Source organism: Narcine bancroftii, chromosome 3 (genome assembly GCF_036971445.1).
Source record: "Narcine bancroftii isolate sNarBan1 chromosome 3, sNarBan1.hap1, whole genome shotgun sequence".
NCBI classification, from domain to species: domain Eukaryota; kingdom Metazoa; phylum Chordata; class Chondrichthyes; order Torpediniformes; family Narcinidae; genus Narcine; species Narcine bancroftii.
Window position 1 is genome coordinate 80,899,798 of NC_091471.1, and position 21,410 is coordinate 80,921,207.

Below are 21,410 nucleotides of genomic sequence, written 5' to 3' on the forward strand. Positions count from 1 at the left end.
TTCTTTGGTGCACCTCTGTCACGGTGGCCAGTGGAGAGCTCGCCATATAATACGATCTTGGGAAGGCGATGGTCCTCCATTCTGGAGACGTGACCCATCCAGCGCAGCTGGATCTTCAGCAGCAGGTACGTTATGTTGAACCTTTATAAAACTCCAGTTGGACCGGGATAAATTATGCATTCAATTGACTGAAGTCTCCTTCGTTGCCATAAGAGATTTGCAGGAGCTGCCCCGTTGCGATCATTTTGTATGGGAAGTGGGAGAGCGCAGTCGATTTTTGTTCCTTTCCAGCCACCGTTCCGAGCTCAAGGGATTCTGGATCCGCGGGCCAAGATGGCGGACGCTTTCGGAGATGATCTCTTCAGCGTGTTCGAGGAAGATACGTCGAAAAAAGCCAAAGGATCGGATGGTGCTGGAGGGAAATCGGAGTAAGAAAGGTTCGCTGCTGATGCAGCGGTGTTAATAAAGTATAGTTAAACATAACGGCGAAATTAACCCAACACAGCGCGCGTGTAAACTCAACCAGAAACCTGGGTCACGATGTTCTAGCGGTGTACGGTCCTGGTTGATTGAAGTGCTCTTTAACAAAGAGTAATAAATCTGATGGATACTGTATCGCAAATTAATCTGTAGGGCGGAGAGGACATGTTAGGTACCTCTATGTACAACATGATGTAAGCAACTACAGTCAAATCCTTTAAGAAAGAGCGAGTGTGGGGGGGAGTACTTATGGAGGAAATTAAATTAGAGTAAACAAGAAATCTTCAGATGCTGGGTCTAGTACAGTACGTAAACGTGCTGGAGAAACTCGGCATCCATATAAAAAGAAAAGGCAATCAACATTCCGAACTTCAGGAGTGCTGATAATCAGGCAGACATCTGAACAAAACGTTGTGGGGGGGGGGGTGGGGAGGGGGGGGGAGAACACAGGCTAATAGGTGGATACAGAAAGAAGCTGATAAATGATTGAAACAGAGTCTGTGGGGAGCTGGAGGAATGGAAACAGGAATAATGGAAAGAGAGATGGGGTGGTGGTTAATGGAAGAAGTTTATATTTGACGTAGTCTGGATGGAGACTGCCAAGATGGAATACAAGAGGTGTTTCCTTCAATTTGTTGGTGGCCTCAACTTGACAGTACGAGACAATGGACAGACATGTCAGAGTGAGTTCAAGATGCTAATGTTGCAGCTCTATAAAACTCTGGTTAGACTACACTTGGAATATTGTATTCCGTTTAGGTCACCTCATTTGCAGGAAGGAAGTGAAGCGAAGCTATGGAGAGATGCAGAGGAGATTTATCAGGATGTTGCCTGGATTGGAGAACTTGTCTGATGAGGCAAAGTTAATAGAGCAAGAGTATTCTCTTGGGAGTGAAGAAGGATGAGAGGAGTCTTAATAGAGGTGTACAAGATTATGAGCGACATAGATAGGATGGACAGCAAGCACGTTTTTCCTGGGCCAAGAGTAGAAATCACCAGCAGACATCTGTCGAAAGTTAGCGGAGACATCAGGGCCAAGTTTTTTGCACAAAGAGTAGTGGATGCCAGGGCAGTAGAGGAGGTTGGAACAATAGGGACATTCAATTGAAAAAGTCTTTAACAAGGCATATAGATGCAAGAAAAATAGAGGGTTCTGGATGTGAAATAGAGAAGGTTTAGTTTGTTGAGTAGGTTTATATAGATTAGATCAACATCTTGGGCTGAAGGGCCTGGTGATGTAATGTTCTATGCATTCATTAAGGTGGAGGATGGTGAGTTTAAGATTCAATTTACTCAAATAGCGTCCGTGCATGCGCCTCCAGTGAAAGTCACTTGCAGTTTATACAAATGACTTGATCAAAGGCTTGTTTGATAAATTTGCTAAGGCCAGAGATAGGTATTCAGATAGGTATGAAGCGGACATATGAAGACAACAGGTATATGGGTCAATGATGGGGGGTGACATTGAGGTCAAAAGTCTGCCAAATGGAGTGTGAAATTGGTATTTGTGAAATTGCCATTTAGAGCAGGAGAAGTAATAAAGGGACACATTTTTCAAATGGTGAGAGACTAAAGGGATCTGAGATGCAAATGGATATTAGTGGCTTTGTCCATGATTCATAAAAGACCATTATGAAGTTGCATAACACATGACAGAATGTTGTTACTGGTAGGGAAATTGAAATAGGGAGGTTATACTTTGGATATAAAGAGGATTGATAAGATCACATCTGGAATAAGTTTCTCTAAAAATAAGATGTATTTGGAAGGCAAGAATTGATAAAAGATTGCATGGGAAATTGTATCTCATGAATTTGTGCAGTTTGAGGAGGTGATCGAGAATATTAATGACCGTGGTACAGTAGATGTTACCTGCATGGTCCTTAGTAAGACCTTTGACAAACAAGGTCCTGCCTGGTAGGCTGGTCTGTAAGGTCAGATTGTGTGGGATCCAGGGTGAGCTGGATACAGAGTTGGCTTGATGGTTGGAGACAGGGTGGTTGTCGAGGGTTGTAACTCAGATATGAGGCCTGTGACTCATGGTGTGGTGCAGGGACTGTTGTTGGGTGCACTATTGTTTGTCATCTATATTAATGACAGTCTGATTAGCAGGACTCGAAAGTTTGCGAATATTGGTGGTATTGCATTCGGTGAAGAATGTTATCTAAGTTCATCAGAATCTCAATGAACTGGAAAAATGGGTCTTTGAATTGCAGATAGAATTTAACTCAAAGTGCATGGCGCAGGACTTGCACTGTCAATGGTAGACTTTGGGGAGTGTTGTAGAACAGAGACTTGGGGGAGGGGGTGGCAAAGGAAGTAGACAGGGTGGTGAAGAAGGTCTTTGGCAAGTGGCCCTCTTTGGTCACGGCATTGAGTATAGGACGTCATGATGCAATGCAATAGTTGGTGAGACTGTACTTGGAGTATTGTGGACAGTTTTGGTAACCCAGCTATAGATAATATGAAATTAAGCTGGAAAGGATGCAGAGTAGATATTCAAGAACGTTGCTGGAATTGAGGAGCTTGAGTTTTGAGGAGTGGATGGATATGTCGTGACTTTTATCCCTGCAATGTTGAAAGCTAAGGTAAGACCTAATAAATGCTTATAAAATAATGAGGGGTTTCACTATTTTTCTTAGATTACCGGCATAGATTTAAAGTGAGGGGGAAATTTGAGGGGCATCTTCACATAGATGGTTGTAAGTACGGTATATGGAATAAGCTGGCAGAGGGGGAGGTAGAAGCGGGGACAGTTGTTCAAAAGACATTTACACAGAACATGGATAGGAAAGGTTGAGAAGGCGATGGGCCAAATGCAGGTAAGTGATATGAGATGTGGAACATTTTGTACATTATAGTCCCCTTATTTAAGGAAGAATGTCAATGCAATAAGCAGTCAGAGGAGGTTTACTTGATAAATGCCTGGAATGATCAGATTGTATGAAGAAAAGTTTGTCAGGCCAGTTTTGAACGTGTTCAGAAAGTGAGAGGAGATGTATCGGAGAGGTAATGGTTGGTTGGGGGGGTGGGGGGGGGGGGTGGAGGGGTGGAATTGTCTTCCTTGGGTAAATATTCAAGGAGAACTCACCAGCATGTTCTTGAGGGAAAGTGGAAATAGACATGCTAGCATGCCAAAAAATGAACAAGTTGAAAAATTCTGTTGGATTAACAAGTGTTTGGATAGCTTTACCATGTATTTTGAATGGATCACTGAGGAATATTTAAAGTTTTAGTGTCCCAATATCATTTGTATCCAAAGATTCATAATATTCCTTTTGTTCACAGTCATGTGATAATATTCAGAAAGGTTGCTCCCATCTGTATATTGAGAAGATTATGTGGCCAATATTAATTTCTAATTCCTTCAATTAAAACTATTTTTAATACATTGATCCTGTTTTGATTTGTGCTGTACAGGAAGGACACTGCTGGAGCTTTTCGGGATGCAAGTACAATTTCTTCATTGAAAAATAAGCGTGATGTTGATATTGATATTCCAGAAGATGTAACATTTGGAAAAAAACCCAAACTTGAAGCCATATCTGCAGAGGAAATTAAGTAAGGTTTTAAAATGTGGATTATAAAATTAGTTAATATTAAAGGCCAAATGTTTTGAAAATATTATATAATATTTATTCAAAAAATAGTACAGTGCAAGCAAATGAGATGAGGTCCTTTGACCTACCATGATTCAGATTTAAACTAATCACATTTGCCTGCACATGATCCATACCCTTCATTCCCTGCCTGTTCATGTGCCTGTCAAAATGGCTCTTAAATGTTGCATTCCAGTAATTTACCACCCTTTGTAAAGATGTCTCCTCCTCATTGTGGACTTAAGGAAAGGGAAATTAAGAGAACACAAGCCAGTTCTCATTGTGGGGTCAGCTATGGAAAAGGTAAAGAACTTCAAATTATTTGGGGTCAACATCTCTGATGTCTGTCCTGGGGCCTTAATGTCAATGCAATCATGAAGAAAATTTGCCAGCAGCTATACTTGAGAAGTTTGAGGAGATTTTGTATGTCTCCAAAGACTTGCAATTTTCTTCAGGTGAACCCTGGAGAGCAATTTTGGCTGGTTATATCTGACTGGACATGACAGGAAAATGTTACAGAGAGTTGTGAATTTGGCCAGGACCATCATGGACATTAGTTTTCACTTCATTCACTCTATCTGCAAGAGGCAGTGTCTCAAGAAAGCAACCTTTAACATCAAGGGCCCTCAGCCCCCAAGCCATGCCCTCTCTTCACTGTTACCATCAGCAGGGAGATACAAGAGTCTGAAGACGAGCATCCAATGGTACAAAAATAGCTTTTTCCTCTCTGCAATCAATGAGCTATAGACACCTCTCTTTTTCTCTTTTGTACTTTTTAAAAATATGTAATTTATGGCAACTTTTGCACTACAAGTTGATAAGTTAGTTAAGATAGTTAAGAAGGACTATGGTATTCTGGGCTTCATGAGTTTAGAAGTCGTGAGGTGATGTTGCAGATCTATAAATCTCTTGTGAGACCACACTTAGAATATTATGTTTGGTTTTGGTCAGTTATTAGAAGAAAGATGTGGAAGCTATGGAGAGGGTGCAGAGGCGATTCACCAGGATGTTGCCTGGATTCGAAAATGTGTCTTATGAGGCAAAGTTGGCAGAGCTAAGGCATTTCTCTTTGGAGCAAAAAAGGTTAAGAGGTGATTTAATAGAGGTCTACAAGAGTATGAGAAACATATACATATAATGTTTGAGATCAAGACACTTTTTTTCCTTTCTTTGTTGAGGTGCTTTGCAGTTTTAAATTTGTAATCAAACAATGTGATTAAAATGCACATTCCAGATTTTATTTAAGGTTATTTGTGTACATTTTGATTTGACCATCCTGTTTCTGTGGCCAACACGTTGTTTGCATCTTCACAAGTTAAAGGAGCAGAAGGAGGCCATTAGGCCCATCGAGTCTGTTCCGTGACTATACTAAACTGAATTATGCTTACACCTTGTTCCAATTTCCAACCTTTTCCTCTTATCCCTTGATACCCTTACTAATGAGATACTTATCCATATCCTGTTTAAATACACCCAGTGATCTGGCTTCCATGGCAGTGAGTTCCACAGATCTAGGAGCCTCTAACTAAAGAAGTTCTTTCTCCTCTCTGTTTTAATAGAATAACTTCTAATTTTAAGACTATGACCTCTTGTCCTCAATTCACCCATCAAGGGAAACATCTTATCCGCATTCACACTTATCAAAACCTTTCAATATTCAAAATGTCTCTATGAGATTCCCCCCTCATTCTCCTATATGCCAATGAATACAACCCAACAGCTGTCAAACACTTCTCATACGCTAGCCCCTGCATTCCAGGAATCATCCTAGTAAATCTCTGCACCCTCTCCAACAACATCACATCTTTTCTAAGATAGGGGGCCCAAAACTCTACACAGTACTCTAAATGGGGTCTCACCAGTGCCCCATAGAGTCTCATTAACACCTCTCCACTCTTGTACACTATACCTCTTGAAATGAATGCTAGCATAGCATTCACCTTCTTCACTACCAATCTTACCTGGGCATTAACTTTTAGATTACTCTGGACAAGGATGCCCAGGTCTGTTTGCACTTCCGAGAATTGAATTTTCTCCCCACATTGTTCTTCATCTGCCATATTTTTGCCCAATCTGTCTATATGCTTCTGCAATTTTACAGTTTCTTCAACAGTTCCTGCTCCGCCACCTATCTTTGAGTCATCCACAAATTTGGGCACAAAGCCACTCATTCTACAATCCAAATCGTTAATATAAATTGTAAATACCAGCGGCCCAAGACCGACCCCTATGAAACACCGCTTGTTAGAGGCAGCCATCCTGAATTGGATCCCGTAATTTCAACCTTTTGCTTTCTGCCTATCAGCCAATTTTCTATCTAGTCTAATAGCATCCCTGTAATTATCAGCTTAACATGTGGCACCTTATTACAAGCCTTTTGAAAATCCAAATATACAACATCCACAGTTCCCTTTGTCTGTCCTACCTGAGATTTCTTCAAAAAACAAATAGGTTAGTCAGCATGATCTACCCTTTAAAAAAACAATGCTGACCAGGACCAATCCTGTCATGTATTTCCAGGTATTTCATAACTTCATTCTTGAGGATTGACACTAATATCTTCCCAACCACCAAGATCAAACTTACAGGTCTTTAGTTTCCTTTTTTCTGTTTCCCACTTTTCTTGTGCAACGGGACCACATTTGCAACCTTCCAATCCCCTGGAACCATGCCAGAGATTATTGATGTCTGGAAGATAGTCACCAATGATTCTATAATCTCCAAAGCCACCTCTTTCAAAACCCGTGGGTATATTTTGTCCGCTCTATTCATGAAGTCTTCTGTGGACGGAAGTCATTGGCACATCTACACCTGCCTCCAAAAGAGTGATTCTGATCTGTCAGATGGCATTTGGGGATTTTTCTTCATTTTGATGAGAATTCTTATGTCAGCAGTGGAGTTCTTCATTGGTCTACCAGTCCCTTTACAATTACTGAGCTCACCAGTACATTCTTTTTTTAATTTTTTTAAAATTTTTCACACTGTGAACCATATCAACTAAAATATATACAAACGTTTCTCATTAAGTGGCATTTTCTTCCTTTTTGTCCCCCTACCCTCCCTCCCCCCTTTCCACCCCCCTCCAAAACCAATAAATATGCAACATATACATACAATAAAACCATTAAACAATGTCATCACACAATAAAAATAAACAAGAAAAACGTGTCATCTACTTTTACACACTGGATCAAGTCATTTTGTCTTCTTATCATTTTAGGGGGTGGAGGTCCGAGGCAAGCCCTCTCTGTTATGTTCCATGTATGTTTCCCAAATTTGTTCAAATAATGTGACTTTATTGTCAGAAATAAAACTTCTCACACATGAGTCTCTTTAAAACTGATGACACGACAAGCTTTATTTACAAGTCTGCAGAGTTGGACTCAACTGGTTTCTCACCAGTTAAGCCCCGATACATACAGTGCATTGATTTTTATACCCTTATTGTTTGCCCTTCCCCTTCTTATTAATACTGTTTTAATTGGTTAGTATTACAAAAGCATTCTAAGTATAACTGCATTTTTAATTATCACGTTCGTTACGTACGCTGTGAACTCTACATACACTAAATTCTGTTTCTCACCCTTCTTATCAATCCTTTGTCTCCTGCATGTCTCTCACTATGACCATGAAAAGATAGGTTTAAAAAAACATATTCAGCAGATGCTTTTGTCCTTGACTACTAGTAAACTCCCTGTCCGTTCTGGCTTCCCTGTTTATGATTAATCATCACATTTTAACTTAAGTCATTTTAACCTAAATTCTCTATATAACAATCCACCCCTTTCTCTCTTTAAAATGTGTTGAATATATATATAGATATGAATGGGGATTTTAACCTAGGGAAAAGAAACGTTTTATGATTCATTAATCTCACGCTGAAATAAAAGTCTTACAGGGTCTCCCATTCCCCCTGGTTGCATAGCTTGTTGGACCATGGAAATCACCAGGCTGCGTAGACAGGGAATAATACAGGGCAAAATAAGTAGGAGGAATAAAATACCTCCGATGACCCACAAGAAGGTACGCCACCAGGTTCCTCCAAACCATTTGTCCATCCAATTTAATTGTGGGAAAGGATGCCAGGTTTGAACCGGTACATGGGACAATGTACGAATATTATCAGCGATTTTTCGAATGGCTTTGCCATTATCATCAATCTGTAAGCAGCAGTTAGTCAAATTAAGCTTTCCACATACACCTCCTTCCGTGGCTAGGAGATAGTCTAGGGCCAGACGGTTCTGATATATAGCAGAGCGCATTTGACCTTGCTGGGATGCAAGTAATTGCAGGGCTAGAGCTGTTTGATTTGTAACTATTTCAAGGACTGCTTGTAAGCGAATTATGCGATTTAACATATATATAGGAGTACGATAACCCCAGGATCCATCTTGAGCCAATGTAGCAGTACCATAATATTGAATTATGCGTTCTGGAGGCCAATCATCTCCCCATTGTCCCAAATGTACCGTGGTAGAGCGGGGTTGACGGTGTAATGTATCAAAAACCTTCACGCCTAATTTATGACCATGATCGTGGGGTAGGAGGAAAAATTCTGGGCGGATTATTCCTAGGAAACAAGTTCCACTCCACTGTGATGGAAGACGAGTATAAGCTTTATTACCACATACCCAGAATAATCCATTTGGGGAAACTCCATACCCCCTTTCCCAAACTCTTTTAAGAACGGGATTTGATTGGTATGGTCCTGTGATGGTGGAAGTGGTACAATTCCAAAACTGAATACTGCTATTAGACAGGGGTAGGCAATTAGTTTTAAAAACAGTGGATAAGAACCAAGTCTGGGGTTTAGGAAACCAAGTGAAAATACCAGGCGAAATGCGAATCCATACAGCCTTGCAGGGACTTTCTCCTACTGGGTATTTGCCGGCTCGTGAGAGACAATAAAAACCAGAGGGGACGTTAGAGAGAGACCAAGTTTCTCTTGATCTCGTTCGGTTAGTTGTCCAAATTCGGGAAATAATGGTCAATGAATTGAGGGGCTCCCCCCACCAAGGCCATTGCTCTGACATCCGTGGACCTCCGCAGACCCAACAATTGGTTACATTAAAAGTTCCTGCAATTTTAGTTGCCAGATCTACAAAAAGGTTATCTCCCCCAACTGCATTACCGAAACTTACATGGTTATTTGGATGGACTCGAACTAAGTCCGGCTGTCTTAAAGGGACAGGCATTTTCGAGTGTGGAGTGTAACTTTTCATTGGAACAGTACGCTGGTGTATGCAAAACCAGAGTCCATCAGGGCATGGTGGGCTTGAGTCACCCTTCCAACCGTTAAGAGGGAAAGGAGTGGTATTAGGAATCTGTATATAATGACCCATATTATTTCCTTCTTTTTCCACACAAGGGGTATATGGATGTTGGGTGGTATTTTCTGCCCAGCATTTCTCAGGAACTGAGGTATGGGAAATGAAATTACCTTCCTTTCTTCCCCAAATGTGGTCCTGAAACAGGACCACTGTGTCTCTGCATTTCTTACATTTCACACTTAATAAAGACATAGGCAAACTAAGAAAAATCAAAGAACATAACAATAACATTGTGAATTAAGTTTTTTTTCGAAATCGTAAGGTAAGAGGTTTTTCTCCAGGAACACAAGTCCAATCTGAGTTCGTATCAGGGTCCTGAGGCGCCTCTACAGGTCCCTTAAATCTGGATGCGTGCGTCCACCCCTTCTCTCTTGTTCGTGCTGCAGCCTCTGTAGTTAAGAGAACTTGGTATGGACCTTCCCACTGGGGCTGGAGTTTTTCAGTCTTCCAGGTCTTGATGAGAATCCAGTCTCCTGGTTCCACTTTGTGTAAAGAAAAGTCTAAAGGCGGTGTTTGTGCCAATAGTCCTCTCTTTCGTAAATCTGTAAGAGAGCGTGACAGTGCCTGTAAATAGTTCCTAACAAATATATCCCCTTCCCCCAAGGTGGGACACCCCTCAACTGTACTCCAGAAGGGAAGCCCAAACATCATTTCATAAGGGGACAGCCCTACATCTTTTCGTGGGGCAGTACGAATTCTCAATAAAGCCAGGGGCAGACACTTTATCCAAGGCATTTTAGTTTCCACCATTAACTTTGTCAATTGCATTTTTAGTGTTCCATTCATACGTTCAACCCTCCCTGAGCTTTGTGGATGCCAAGGGGTATGTAATTTCCAAGAGACCTGTAATGCATTACAAATCAATTGCTGGATTTTTGAAGAAAAATGTGGACCCCTGTCTGAGTCTATAGAATCCATTATACCATATCTGGGGATTATCTGCTCTAGGAGGAGGCGAGCTACTGTAGAGGCTGTAGTATTTATTGTTGGGAAGGCTTCCACCCATCGGGTAAAGTGATCTATTATCACCAACAGATATTTCCATCTTTGGACTTGAGGTAACTCTGTGAAGTCGATCTGGATACGTTGAAAAGGGCGTATGGCTAATGGTTGACCTCCCATGGTCCCTGTCCTCATTACCTTCTTATTAATTTTTGTGCATAGGTAACAATTCTGCACCTCCTGTTGGGCCAAGGTGTAGATTCCCTTACACACATATTCTTGAAGCACTGTGTCACATAAGGCTTGGGTGCCCCAGTGGCTCTGATGATGCAGGTGTTTTAAAATATTGCGAGTTATTTCTTTATTTAGAACCATTCTTCCATCTGGTGTCTTCCATGTTCCATCAGGCAACTGGCTTGCGCCCAGCTGATCCATGTCCTTTTCTTCCTTAGCAGTGAAAATGGGAGCCTTCTTTATGCCTTGCCTTATTGGGATTAAGGTCAGCAAACGGACTTCTTGTTGCATGGCTGCCCTTTTGGCTTCTTCATCAGCCAGTCTGTTTCCAATTGCTGTCGGGGTATCTCCCCTCTGATGGCTTGGTATGTAGACCACTGCTATTTCCTGGGGTAATGTCGAGGCTTCTAAAGTCAGAGTAATCATCTGTTCGTGTGCCAATTCCTTTCCTCTTGATGTAATTAGACCACGCTCCTTCCAGATCTTACCAAAGGTATGCACTACCCCGTATGCGTATTTGGAATCAGTGTAAATCGTTCCAATTTTCTTTGCCAGTATTCTGAGGGCTCTCTGCAAGGCATATAGTTCACAGGATTGTGCTGACCAGCTTCCGGGTAGTCTCGTGGATTCTACTACTTTCCAAGTTTTCCTTCTATTATAGCATATCCACTTCTTCTCATTCCGTCAACACATCTGGCGGAGCCGTCAATGTAGAATTCATATCCTTCTCCCAGCGGAGTATCGCAAAGGTCTTCTCGGGTCTTGGTCTGAAGATCTGTCAACTCGACACAGTCGTGCTCCACCTCTCTCTCTGTTTCACTGCCGTATAAAAACTGAGCTGGGTTGCAGCTATTAATCTTTGCAAACTGTAGATCTTCTCCGACCATTAAAATAGTTTCATACTTTAATATGCGAGAATCAGTCAGCCATTGATGGGCAGTTTGTGTTAATAAAACACTCACAGAATGGGAGGTGTACACAGTCATCTTTCCTCCAAAAGTAAGTTTACGTGCTTCCTCTACCAACAGAGCAGCAGCCGCTACTCCCTGGATACACGTCGGCCATCCGCGAGACACTGGGTCCATCATTTTGGAAAGGAAAGCCACTGGGTGTCGCTGACCGCCTTTTTCCTGTGTTAAAACTCCCACAGCTGTTCCTTGGTTATGAGTGACAAATAGCTGGAAGGGCTGTTTTAAAGAGGGCAGAGTGAGTACTGGGGCTCGTGTCAGGCGATGCTTCAAGTCCTCGAACCATCCCTCCTCCTCCTGGGTCCATTTCAATGGATATTCATTTTCATTTGTCAGTTTTTCATACATAAACTTCACCAAAGCTGAGTAGTCCTCTATCCATAACCTACAGTAACCTAAGAGTCCCAGGAATTGTCTTATTTCCTTCTTATTACGGGGTAACGGCATTCTAGTGATTCCCGCAATCCGTTCAGGGGTAATCCGTTTCTGTCCTTTACTTATCTGGTGTCCCAGATATACCACAGTTCTCTCAACAAACTGTAACTTGTTCCTGGACACCCGTAGACCCTTTTTCCCCAGATAATTCAAGAGTCTAATTGTATCTCCCCTCATTTCTTGTTCCTTGGGTCCTGATAATAGTAAATCGTCCACATACTGCATTAGTTGGGAATCATCAGATTGTGGATAGTCCACCAGGATTTGTTCTAGCATTTGTCCAAACAGGTTCGGAGATTCAGTGAACCCTTGGGGCAATACAGTCCACCGAAACTGTCTCCGTCTACCTGTCCATGGATTTTCCCATTCAAACGCAAACAAATCTCTACTTTCCTCTTCTAATGGACATGTCCAGAAGGCATCCTTCAAGTCGATAACACTAAACCACTCATGGTCTGGGGGAATCCGACTCATAATAGTATAGGGATTAGGCACCACTGGGTGGCGGGTCTGAACAATAGCATTCAAACTTCTTAGATCCTGAACTAGGCGATAGGATCCATCTGACTTTTTCACTGGGAGTATAGGGGTGTTATAAGGTGACATGCATTCTTCTAATAGTCCGTCTCGTATTAAAGTCTCAATTACCGGCTGTAGCCCTTTTCTCCCTTCCAAAGAAATAGGATACTGACGTTTCCTTACCGGCTGATGACCTGGTATTAATGTGACATGTAAAGGTGGGATGTCCAGACCTCCTCGATTTCCCTCCTTATACCAGACTCTCTCGTCAATCTGCCGTTCATCCTCTTCCTTTAAAGCGCAGAGGTGGACTCGCACTTCTCCGTCCACAGGGAGAGCACCCAAACCTAGGAGAGCCTGTAAGTCCCTTCCTAGGAGGTTAAATCCAGCCGACGGTAATAACAAGAGGTCTTGTACCCCTTCTCTTTCTTCCAGTTTCACTGTTACTTGGGGAATTATTGATACCATTCTGGGAGCCCCTTCTATCCCAGAAATTGTCAAATTACTTTTTACAGGCTCAGTTCCGATTGGCACAGTTATTACACTACTTCGTTCCGCTCCTGTGTCCACCATAAACACCACCTCTTCTCCCTTGGGACCAATTTTTAGTTTTACCAGGGGTTCCCTCTAATATTTGGTCCCTAACATTTGGAACCCCTGACACCCCTAATCTTCTTCCATAAGTTCGAGGGCACGCAATTCCCTCTTGTATCGGGGGCATTCCCTCTTAAAGTGTCCTTCCTCATTGCAGTAATAGCACTTAACGAACCTCCGGGGTCTTCCCTCTCTTGGATATCTTGGATTGTTTAGAGGAAGGTTTTGTTTTCTTTCCCCTCTGGATTCAGCATTCATCTGTCGGATAGTCTGTACCATAACCTTTGTCGCCCTCTTTTGATCTTCTTCTTCTCTCTGCACATATACTTTTTGTGCCTTTTTTAACAGGTCACTTAGGGGTTTTTCGCTCCAGTCCTCCTCCTTTTCTAGTTTCTTTCTAATGTCCTGCCATGATTTGGAAACAAATTCAATTCGAATAAGCTGTTCACCCATTGGTGTACTAGGGTCCACGCCAGCATACTGTTGGACATTCTTTCTCACCCTCTCCAAAAAATCAGTAGGGGACTCGTCTTTCCCCTGGTGGTTCCCAAATGCCTTGGTAAAATTGTGACCCTTTGGCACAGCCTCCCGTATCCCTTTAATTGTCCACTCTCTATATTGTCTCATACTTGCCAATCCCTCGGGTGTTCGTTTGTCCCACCTGGGTTCATTTAAGGGATATTTTTGTTCATGAGGTCTAGGGTCCCCAGGTTGTTCATATTCCCACATGAGGAGGGCAGCCCGTCGAATCATCTGCCTCTCCTGGGGTGAGAATAATGTTCCCATTATTGCCTGCATCTCTTCCCACGTATATGTGTTTGGTCCCAGGAATTGGTCAAGCTGTTCAGCCAGTCCTATAGGATCTTCTAATAACTTTTTCATTTCTTTCTTAAATCCCCGCACCTCTGTACTAGTTAGGGGAACATTCACATATCCCGTTCCCCCTCCCGGTCCTCCCATAGGAACTTCTCTCAGGGGATTTAGGCTTATTGAAAACTTTGATGGTCCTGGACCAGTCTGGGATCTTGTCCAGGGTCGGTTTACCGGTGGAAGTTTAGGGTCCGACTCCCTTAATTCATCCTTTTTTTCCCGGCCCCCTTCGGGGCAATCAGATTCATCACCTTTCCCCTCCGGTAATAAGCTTTCCTCGGGCGCAGTAGGCACCGGGGGAATATAAGGAGGGGGAAGGTTGTCCAGAGGTTCCCATTTCTTTTCTCCCGCTACCCTCAATTTAAAACATTCTGTTAAGGATCCTGGCCAGGGAACCCAACAAAATGCATATGCTGACTCTTCTTGATTCACCTTTGGTCTCGAATTTACATATATGTTTAATGCTTGTCTAACCCAATCCTCATCAGATCCAAATTTCGGCCACCAGACCGAGGAACCTTTAATAGGTTGTTTTGACCAAAGGAGACAATATTGGACCATCTTTTTCTTGTTTTTGTCCCGATATCTTTTACTATCCCAATTTTCAAACATTCTCCCCAAAGGGCTGTCAAGGGGTACTCCCAGGAATTGTCCTGAATTTTCAGACGAGCCCTTAGATTTTGATCCTCCCATTTTCCCACCTAGATCTGTTTATCGTTGCTGAGGACCCTCTCGTTCTGGACCCTACTCCCTTCTTCTCAGACGCCTCGTCGGAGGTACTGTCCCTCCTTCGGTTACCGCTGAGGTTTTCCTGGGGTTGACCCCTCTCTTCTCGGCACTTCGTCGGAGGTGCTGTCCCTCCTTTGGTTACCGCCGAGGTTTCCCTGGGGTCTATCCTAGAGTCCCGCGACAGGGTCCTCACGCTACGACAAAAGATCTATACCTAATCTATTACGTTAGGTTTTTATCCAAACAGGTGTATCCCGTTACACCTGTTACCCAATCCCCACACCACAATCGTAAGTCGTCACTTACCGGTGTCTTCCCGGGGATTGAACCGTCACCCTTCTCCTCTCCGTCTTGTCGTGTCACCTTGTCCGGATACCACTCGCTCAAGCCGCCCGAAGCGACGAGCAAGGGACTAGGAGCCGCTGAACTCAGCGGGGTGCACCGCCTCCGATGTCCCTCTTCTCGCCTCCCCTCACGGCCGGAGTGTAGATCCCGGACGAGACCCCATTTGTCAGAAATAAAACTTCTCACACATGAGTCTCTTTAAAACTGATGACACGACAAGCTTTATTTACAAGTCTGCAGAGTTGGACTCAACTGGTTTCTCACCAGTTAAGCCCCGATACATACAGTGCATTGATTTTTATACCCTTATTGTTTGCCCTTCCCCTTCTTATTAATACTGTTTTAATTGGTTAGTATTACAAAAGCATTCTAAGTATAACTGCATTTTTAATTATCACGTTCGTTACGTACGCTGTGAACTCTACATACACTAAATTCTGTTTCTCACCCTTCTTATCAATCCTTTGTCTCCTGCATGTCTCTCACTATGACCATGAAAAGATAGGTTTAAAAAAACATATTCAGCAGATCCTTTTGTCCTTGACTGCTAGTAAACTCCCTGTCCGTTCTGGCTTCCCTGTTTATGATTAATCATCACATTTTAACTTAAGTCATTTTAACCTAAATTCTCTATATAACATTTATTTTTTCCAGTGGAATACATTTATTCATTTCCACGTACCATTGCTGTATTCTCAGGCTCTTCTATTTTCCAAGTTGACATTATACATTTTTTTGCTACAGCTAAGACTATCATAATAAATCTTTTTTGCACTTTATCCAATTTGAGGCCTAATTCCTTACTACTTATATTCTTAGAAGAAAGATCTCTCGATTTTTTGATATGTTATTTTTTGTGATTTTATTTATCAGATATAATAATATCTGATTTAGATCTTTCCAAAACATTTTCACTTTCTTACATGCCCAAATTGCATGTACTGTTATTCCCATTTCCTTCTTACAGTGAAAACATCTATCTGATAATGTTGGATCCCATTCTTTTAACTTTTTAGGCGCGATATATAACCTGTGTAACCAATTCTACTGTATCATGCGTAACTTTGTGTTTATTATATTCTTCATAGTTCCAGAACATAACTTTTCCCATGTTTCATTTTTTATCTTTGTGTTTAAATCCTTTTCCCACTTTTGTTTAGGTTTATAGCTTATTTCATAATTTTCCTTGTCTTGGAGCTTAATGTTCATGTTCGTTTAAAATCTTTTAATTATCATTGTGTCTGTAATCACATATTCAAAGCTGCTTCCTTCTGGTAATCTTAGTCCGTTTCCCAATTTATCCTTTTAAGTAGGCTTTCAGTTGATGGTATGCAAACATTGTACCATGAGTTATTCCATATTTGTACTTCAGTTGTTCAAATGTTAATAAATTATTTCCCAAAAAAGAATTTTCTATTCTTTTGATTCCTTTTCTCTCCCATTCTCTCAAGGAAAGGTTATCTATTGTAAAAGGGATTAGTGGGTTTTGTGTCAATAACAATTTTGGTATTTGGTAATTGGTTTTTTTCCTTTCTAAGTGGATCTTCTTCCATATATTAAGTAAATGATGTAATACTGTGAGCTTTTATATTGCACCAGCTTTTCATCCCACTTATAAAGTATATGTTCTGGTACCTTCTCCCTTATTTTATCTAGTTCTATCTTAGTTCAGTCTGGTTTTTCCCTTGTCTAGTAAAAATCTGATAAATACCTTAATTGTGCTGCTCTATAATAATTTTTAAAGTTTGGTAACTGCAAACCACCTTGGTTGTACTTCTCTTTTAATTTATCTAATGCTATCCTCAGCTTCCTCCCTTTCCACAAGAATTTCCTTATTATTCTCTTTAGTTCATTAAAGAATTTCTCTGTTAAGGGAATTGGCAACGATTGAAATAAGTATTGTATCCTTGGGAAGACATTCATTTTAATGCAATTTACCCTCCCTATCAATGTTAGTGGTAATTCTTTCCAATGTTCTAAGTCTTCCTGCAAATTCTTTATTAGAGGCTGATAGTTTAGTTTGTACTGGTGGCTTAAGTTATTATCTAACCTAATACCTAGGTATCGGATTGCATGTGCTTGTTTGCCATTTGAATAGTGATTCTTTTTTAAATTCTGTATAATCTGCGTTACTCATTGATATCACTTCACTTTTATTTGCGTTGATCTTGTACCCCAATATTTTTCCATACTACTCCTTCAATTTCTTAAGTAATTCTTTTATTGATATTTCTGGTTCTGTTAAGTATACTATGATGTCATCTGCAAATAAACTGATTTTATACTCCTTTATTTTTATTCCTTTTATTTTATTTTTTGTTCTTATCAGTTATGCCAATGGTTCTATTGCTAAAGCGAACAATGAAGGGGATAATGGACATCCCTGTCTAGTTGACCTACTTAATTTAAATTGGTTCGATACATATCCATTTACTGTTACCTTCGCCAATGCTCTATTATATAATGCTTTAATCCAATTAATATTTTTTCTGGTAGATTGAACATAAATTAAATAAATAGTTCCATTCTACTCTGTCAAAGGTTTTTCCCGTGTCTAAAGCAACAGCCACTGTTGGCTTCTTATTTCCTTGAACTGCATGAATTAGATTAATAAATTTACAGACATTATCCGCCGTTCGTCTTTTCTTAATAAATCCAGTTTGATCTTGTTTGACTATTTTTGGTACACAATTGGCCAATCTGTTTGCTAATAATTTCGCTATTATCTTATAATCTGAATTAAGTAGAGATATTGGTCTACATGATGCTGGTGTTAATGGATCCTGCCCCGTCTTTGGTATTACTGTAATTATTGCTGTCTTACATGAATCTGGCAAGTTTTGTGTTTCTTCTACCTGGTTCATTACTTCCAGGAGAGGAGGAATTAATAATTCTTTAAATGTTTTAAAAAATTCTATTGGAAATGCATCCTCTCCAGGCATTTTATTGTTCGGCAGCTTTTTTTAATATATCCTGTACTTCCTCTATTTCTAATGGTTTTATCAGTTTGTTTTGTTCCTCCTCTAGCAATTTCGGCAGTTCAATTTTAGCTAAAAACTCTTCTCTTTTATCATCTTTCCCCTCGTTCTCCGTTTGGTATAATTGTTCATAAAATTCCTTAAAAGTTCTCATTAATCTCTATTGGGTTATACGTAATTTGTTTGTCCTTTTTCCTTGATGCCAATACAGTTCTTTTAGCTTGTTCTGTTTTAAGTTGCCAGGCTAATATTTTGTGTGTGTTTTCTCCTTTATTTTCATTATGTTCTTCTCCACCTTGTACATTTGTAATGTTTCGTATTTTATTTTTTTGTCCGCCAATTCTCTCCTTTATGTTATATCATCCCTTTTTACTAGTTCCTTTTCTGTATTTACTATCTCCCTTTCCAACTGCTCTATTTCCCGATTGTAGTCCTTTTTTTAAATCTTAGTTACATAACTTATTATCTGCCCTCTAATGAAGGCTTTCATTGCGTCCCATAATATAGATTTGTCTTTCATTGATTCCGTATTTATTTCAAAATATGTTTTAATTTGGCGTTCAATAAACTCTCTAAATTCCTGCCTTTTAGGCAGCATGGAGTTTAACCTCCATCTATATGTTCTTGGTGGGATGTCCTCCAGTTCTATTGCTAATAACAGGGGTGAATGATCGGAGAATCTATCTCTATATTCAGTTTTTCTAACTCTCCCTTGAATATGGGCCGGCAACAAAACATATCAATCCTTGAGTATGTTTTATGCCTACCTGAATAACATGAATATTCCTTCTCTCTTGGGTGCTTCCTCTTCCATATATCCATAAGTTTCATTTCCTGCATTGATTTAACAATAAATTTCACCACTTTATTCTTTTTACTTGTCTTTTGTCCAGTTTTATCCAACGTTGGATCCAAATTAAGGATAAAATCTCCAACTATCAATATATTTCCTTGTGTATCTACAATCTTCAAAAACTATCCTGCACAAACTTTTGATCCTCCTCAGTAGGTGCATATATATTGAGCAAATTCCAAGATTCTGAATATATCTGACACTTTATCATTACATACCTCCCTGCTGGATCTTTTATTTCCTCCTCTATTTTGATTGGTATATTTTTATTAATTAATATAGCTACACCTCTAGCTTTTGAATTATATGAGCTGCCGCCATGTGTCCTACCCAGTCTTTCTTTAATTTGTTATGTTCCACTTCAGTTAGATGCGTTTCCTGCACAAATGCTATATCTATTTTTTCTTCTTTCAGTAAATTTAATAGCCTCTTCCTTTTAATTTGTTTATGTATTCCATTAACATTTATAGTCATATAGTTCAATGTGGCCATCTCATATCCTGTTTACACCTCATTTCCACTTCCTCATCACCACCATCCCCCTTTTCCCCATTTTCATCTTTCAGTTTTCCCTTTTTAAAACTCAATGTATGAAACACATTTAAAACATAAAATACTCCAACAACTCCCACATCCAATATTACTTTAACCCCAAATACCCCTCCCCCTCCTCAGTTGCCCCTTATCACTTGCTGGGCAACCACAACTCCCCTTTCCATTTGGATTGCGATCCTGCTCACAAGCGTCAACTCATTTCGCAGTGACAGTTATTCTATCCACCCCCCCCAACCACCCCCAGAAAACCCTTTTTTTTTACACATGTAACAAAGTTCTTCCTTTTATCTTCTTTCCCTTCTCTTCCCTTCTTTAGTTCTTTACATATACATTGTTTTTACATCTTTTTATATACTTTATCATCGTTCTTCATTCTTATTACATCTCTTCATCTCTCCTGTACTGCAAGCGTTCTGCAAATTCTCGTTCCTCCTCCAGATCTGAGAACAGTCTGTTTTGCTCCCCGGGGATAAATATTTTAAGCACAGCTGGATGTCTTAACATGAATTTGTAACATTTTTTCCATAGAATCAATTTTGCTATATTAAACTCCTTCCTCTAAGAGTTCAAAACTTATGTCTGGGTAAAAAAAATATTTTTTGACCCTTGTATTCCAATGGTTTATTGTCTTCTCTAATTTTATTCTTTGCCCACTCCAGTATATTTTCTCTTGTCGCAATCTTAAAAATTTCAGTAAAACGGATCTTGGTTTTTGATATATCTGTGGTTTTGGAGCTAGTGCTCTGTGTGCCCTTTCTATTTCCATTTCTTCCTGCATTTCTGTCATTCCCAGGACCTTCGGGATGCATCCTTTTATAAATTTCTTCATATCTGTGCCTTCTTCACCCTCCTTCAGGCCTACTATTTTTATGTTGTTTCACCTACTATAATTTTCCAACATCAATTTTCAGAGCTAACAACTCTTGTGTCTCTTGAATTTTTTTACCACTTTCTCCCAATTTTCCTCTTAAGTCACTTACTTCCATTTCTACAGCCGTTTCTCGTTCTTCCACATTTTCTACTTTTTTCCCTATTTCTGTCATGACCAGTTCTAATTTTTGCATTTTATCTTCTGTTCTTTTCATTTTTCTTTTCATTTCACTAAATTCTAATGACAACCATTCTTTTAATGCTCATTTGTTCCTCAAAAAAAGCTTTATCTATATTCTGTCCATCTGTTTTACCTTCTATTTCTCTGCAGATCTTGGTCTTCTTCTTCCTCTTCTTCTGTGTCTGTACCTGTGTTTGTGTCTTCTTCTCTTCTTTGTATCTGATTTTTCTGATGAGTTGCTTGTCTCACTTTTTCAGGTCTCTTTTTGCTTGGCCTCTTGCTGCTGGTCCTCTCCTTCTGAGTTGCTCATCTGTCAAGCCTCCTGCTGCTGCTCCTCTTGCCATTCACCCCGTCGACTTTCTTTCTCACCTGGTACTTTACTCCCTCTCCTGACACTTTCCTCATCTTCCAACTGAGAGCCCTGGTGTCAGGCGTCCCTCAGCTTGTCGCGCCATGGTTGCCCGCTTTTCGGCTGAACCCCCCTCCTGTCGGTGTTTACCGTAGATTTCGCACTGCTCATTCGTGACTCCTCGCGCATGCACAGTTGCGCACTTTTGTTTGGCTCAGAGAGCCATTTTTGCAGTCCACCGGTCAGGGAGTCGCGACTCCGCAGGGCTGACACCAACCTCGGAGATTGGGCGCTCTTTGCCACCACAGCTCCCTGTTCCTTCGTGCAGGTAAGGCCTTCTCCTTTCTTTTCCGGTGTCTTTTCTTTTTTCCCCTTTGTTTTTACTTTTTCCTTCTTAGGTGCCATCTTCTTTCTTTTCTCTGCAACTTTATCTTTTATTTCTTATATTTTATATTTATTGAACTTGTCTTTTCTTGACTTTTTTTCTTCTTTTCTGGAGAGGGCCAGTTTTACCCTATCGGCCACTACTCCATCACGTGACTCCTCCAGTATACTCTTTTTTCTTAATGACGTTCCAAA

At 40.6% G+C, this 21,410-nt stretch overlaps 1 protein-coding gene across 3 annotated transcripts in view; it reads left to right on the plus strand.

The window, feature by feature from the left end:
• Nucleotides 1-309: 309 nt before the first annotated feature.
• The window catches only part of mtrex (Mtr4 exosome RNA helicase), a 159,368-nt gene continuing 138,267 nt past the window's right edge, over nt 310-21,410 (plus strand). For 2 of the 3 annotated variants that reach the window (XM_069924359.1, XM_069924362.1), the window contains exons 1-2: nt 310-428; nt 3,901-4,041. In XM_069924359.1, the coding sequence (XP_069780460.1) occupies nt 334-428; nt 3,901-4,041 (236 nt within the window). In that variant the 5' untranslated portion in view covers nt 310-333. Of the gene's footprint in view, nt 438-3,900; nt 4,042-21,410 lie in introns of all 3 variants that reach the window. The other variant, XM_069924360.1, reaches the window with a different exon arrangement.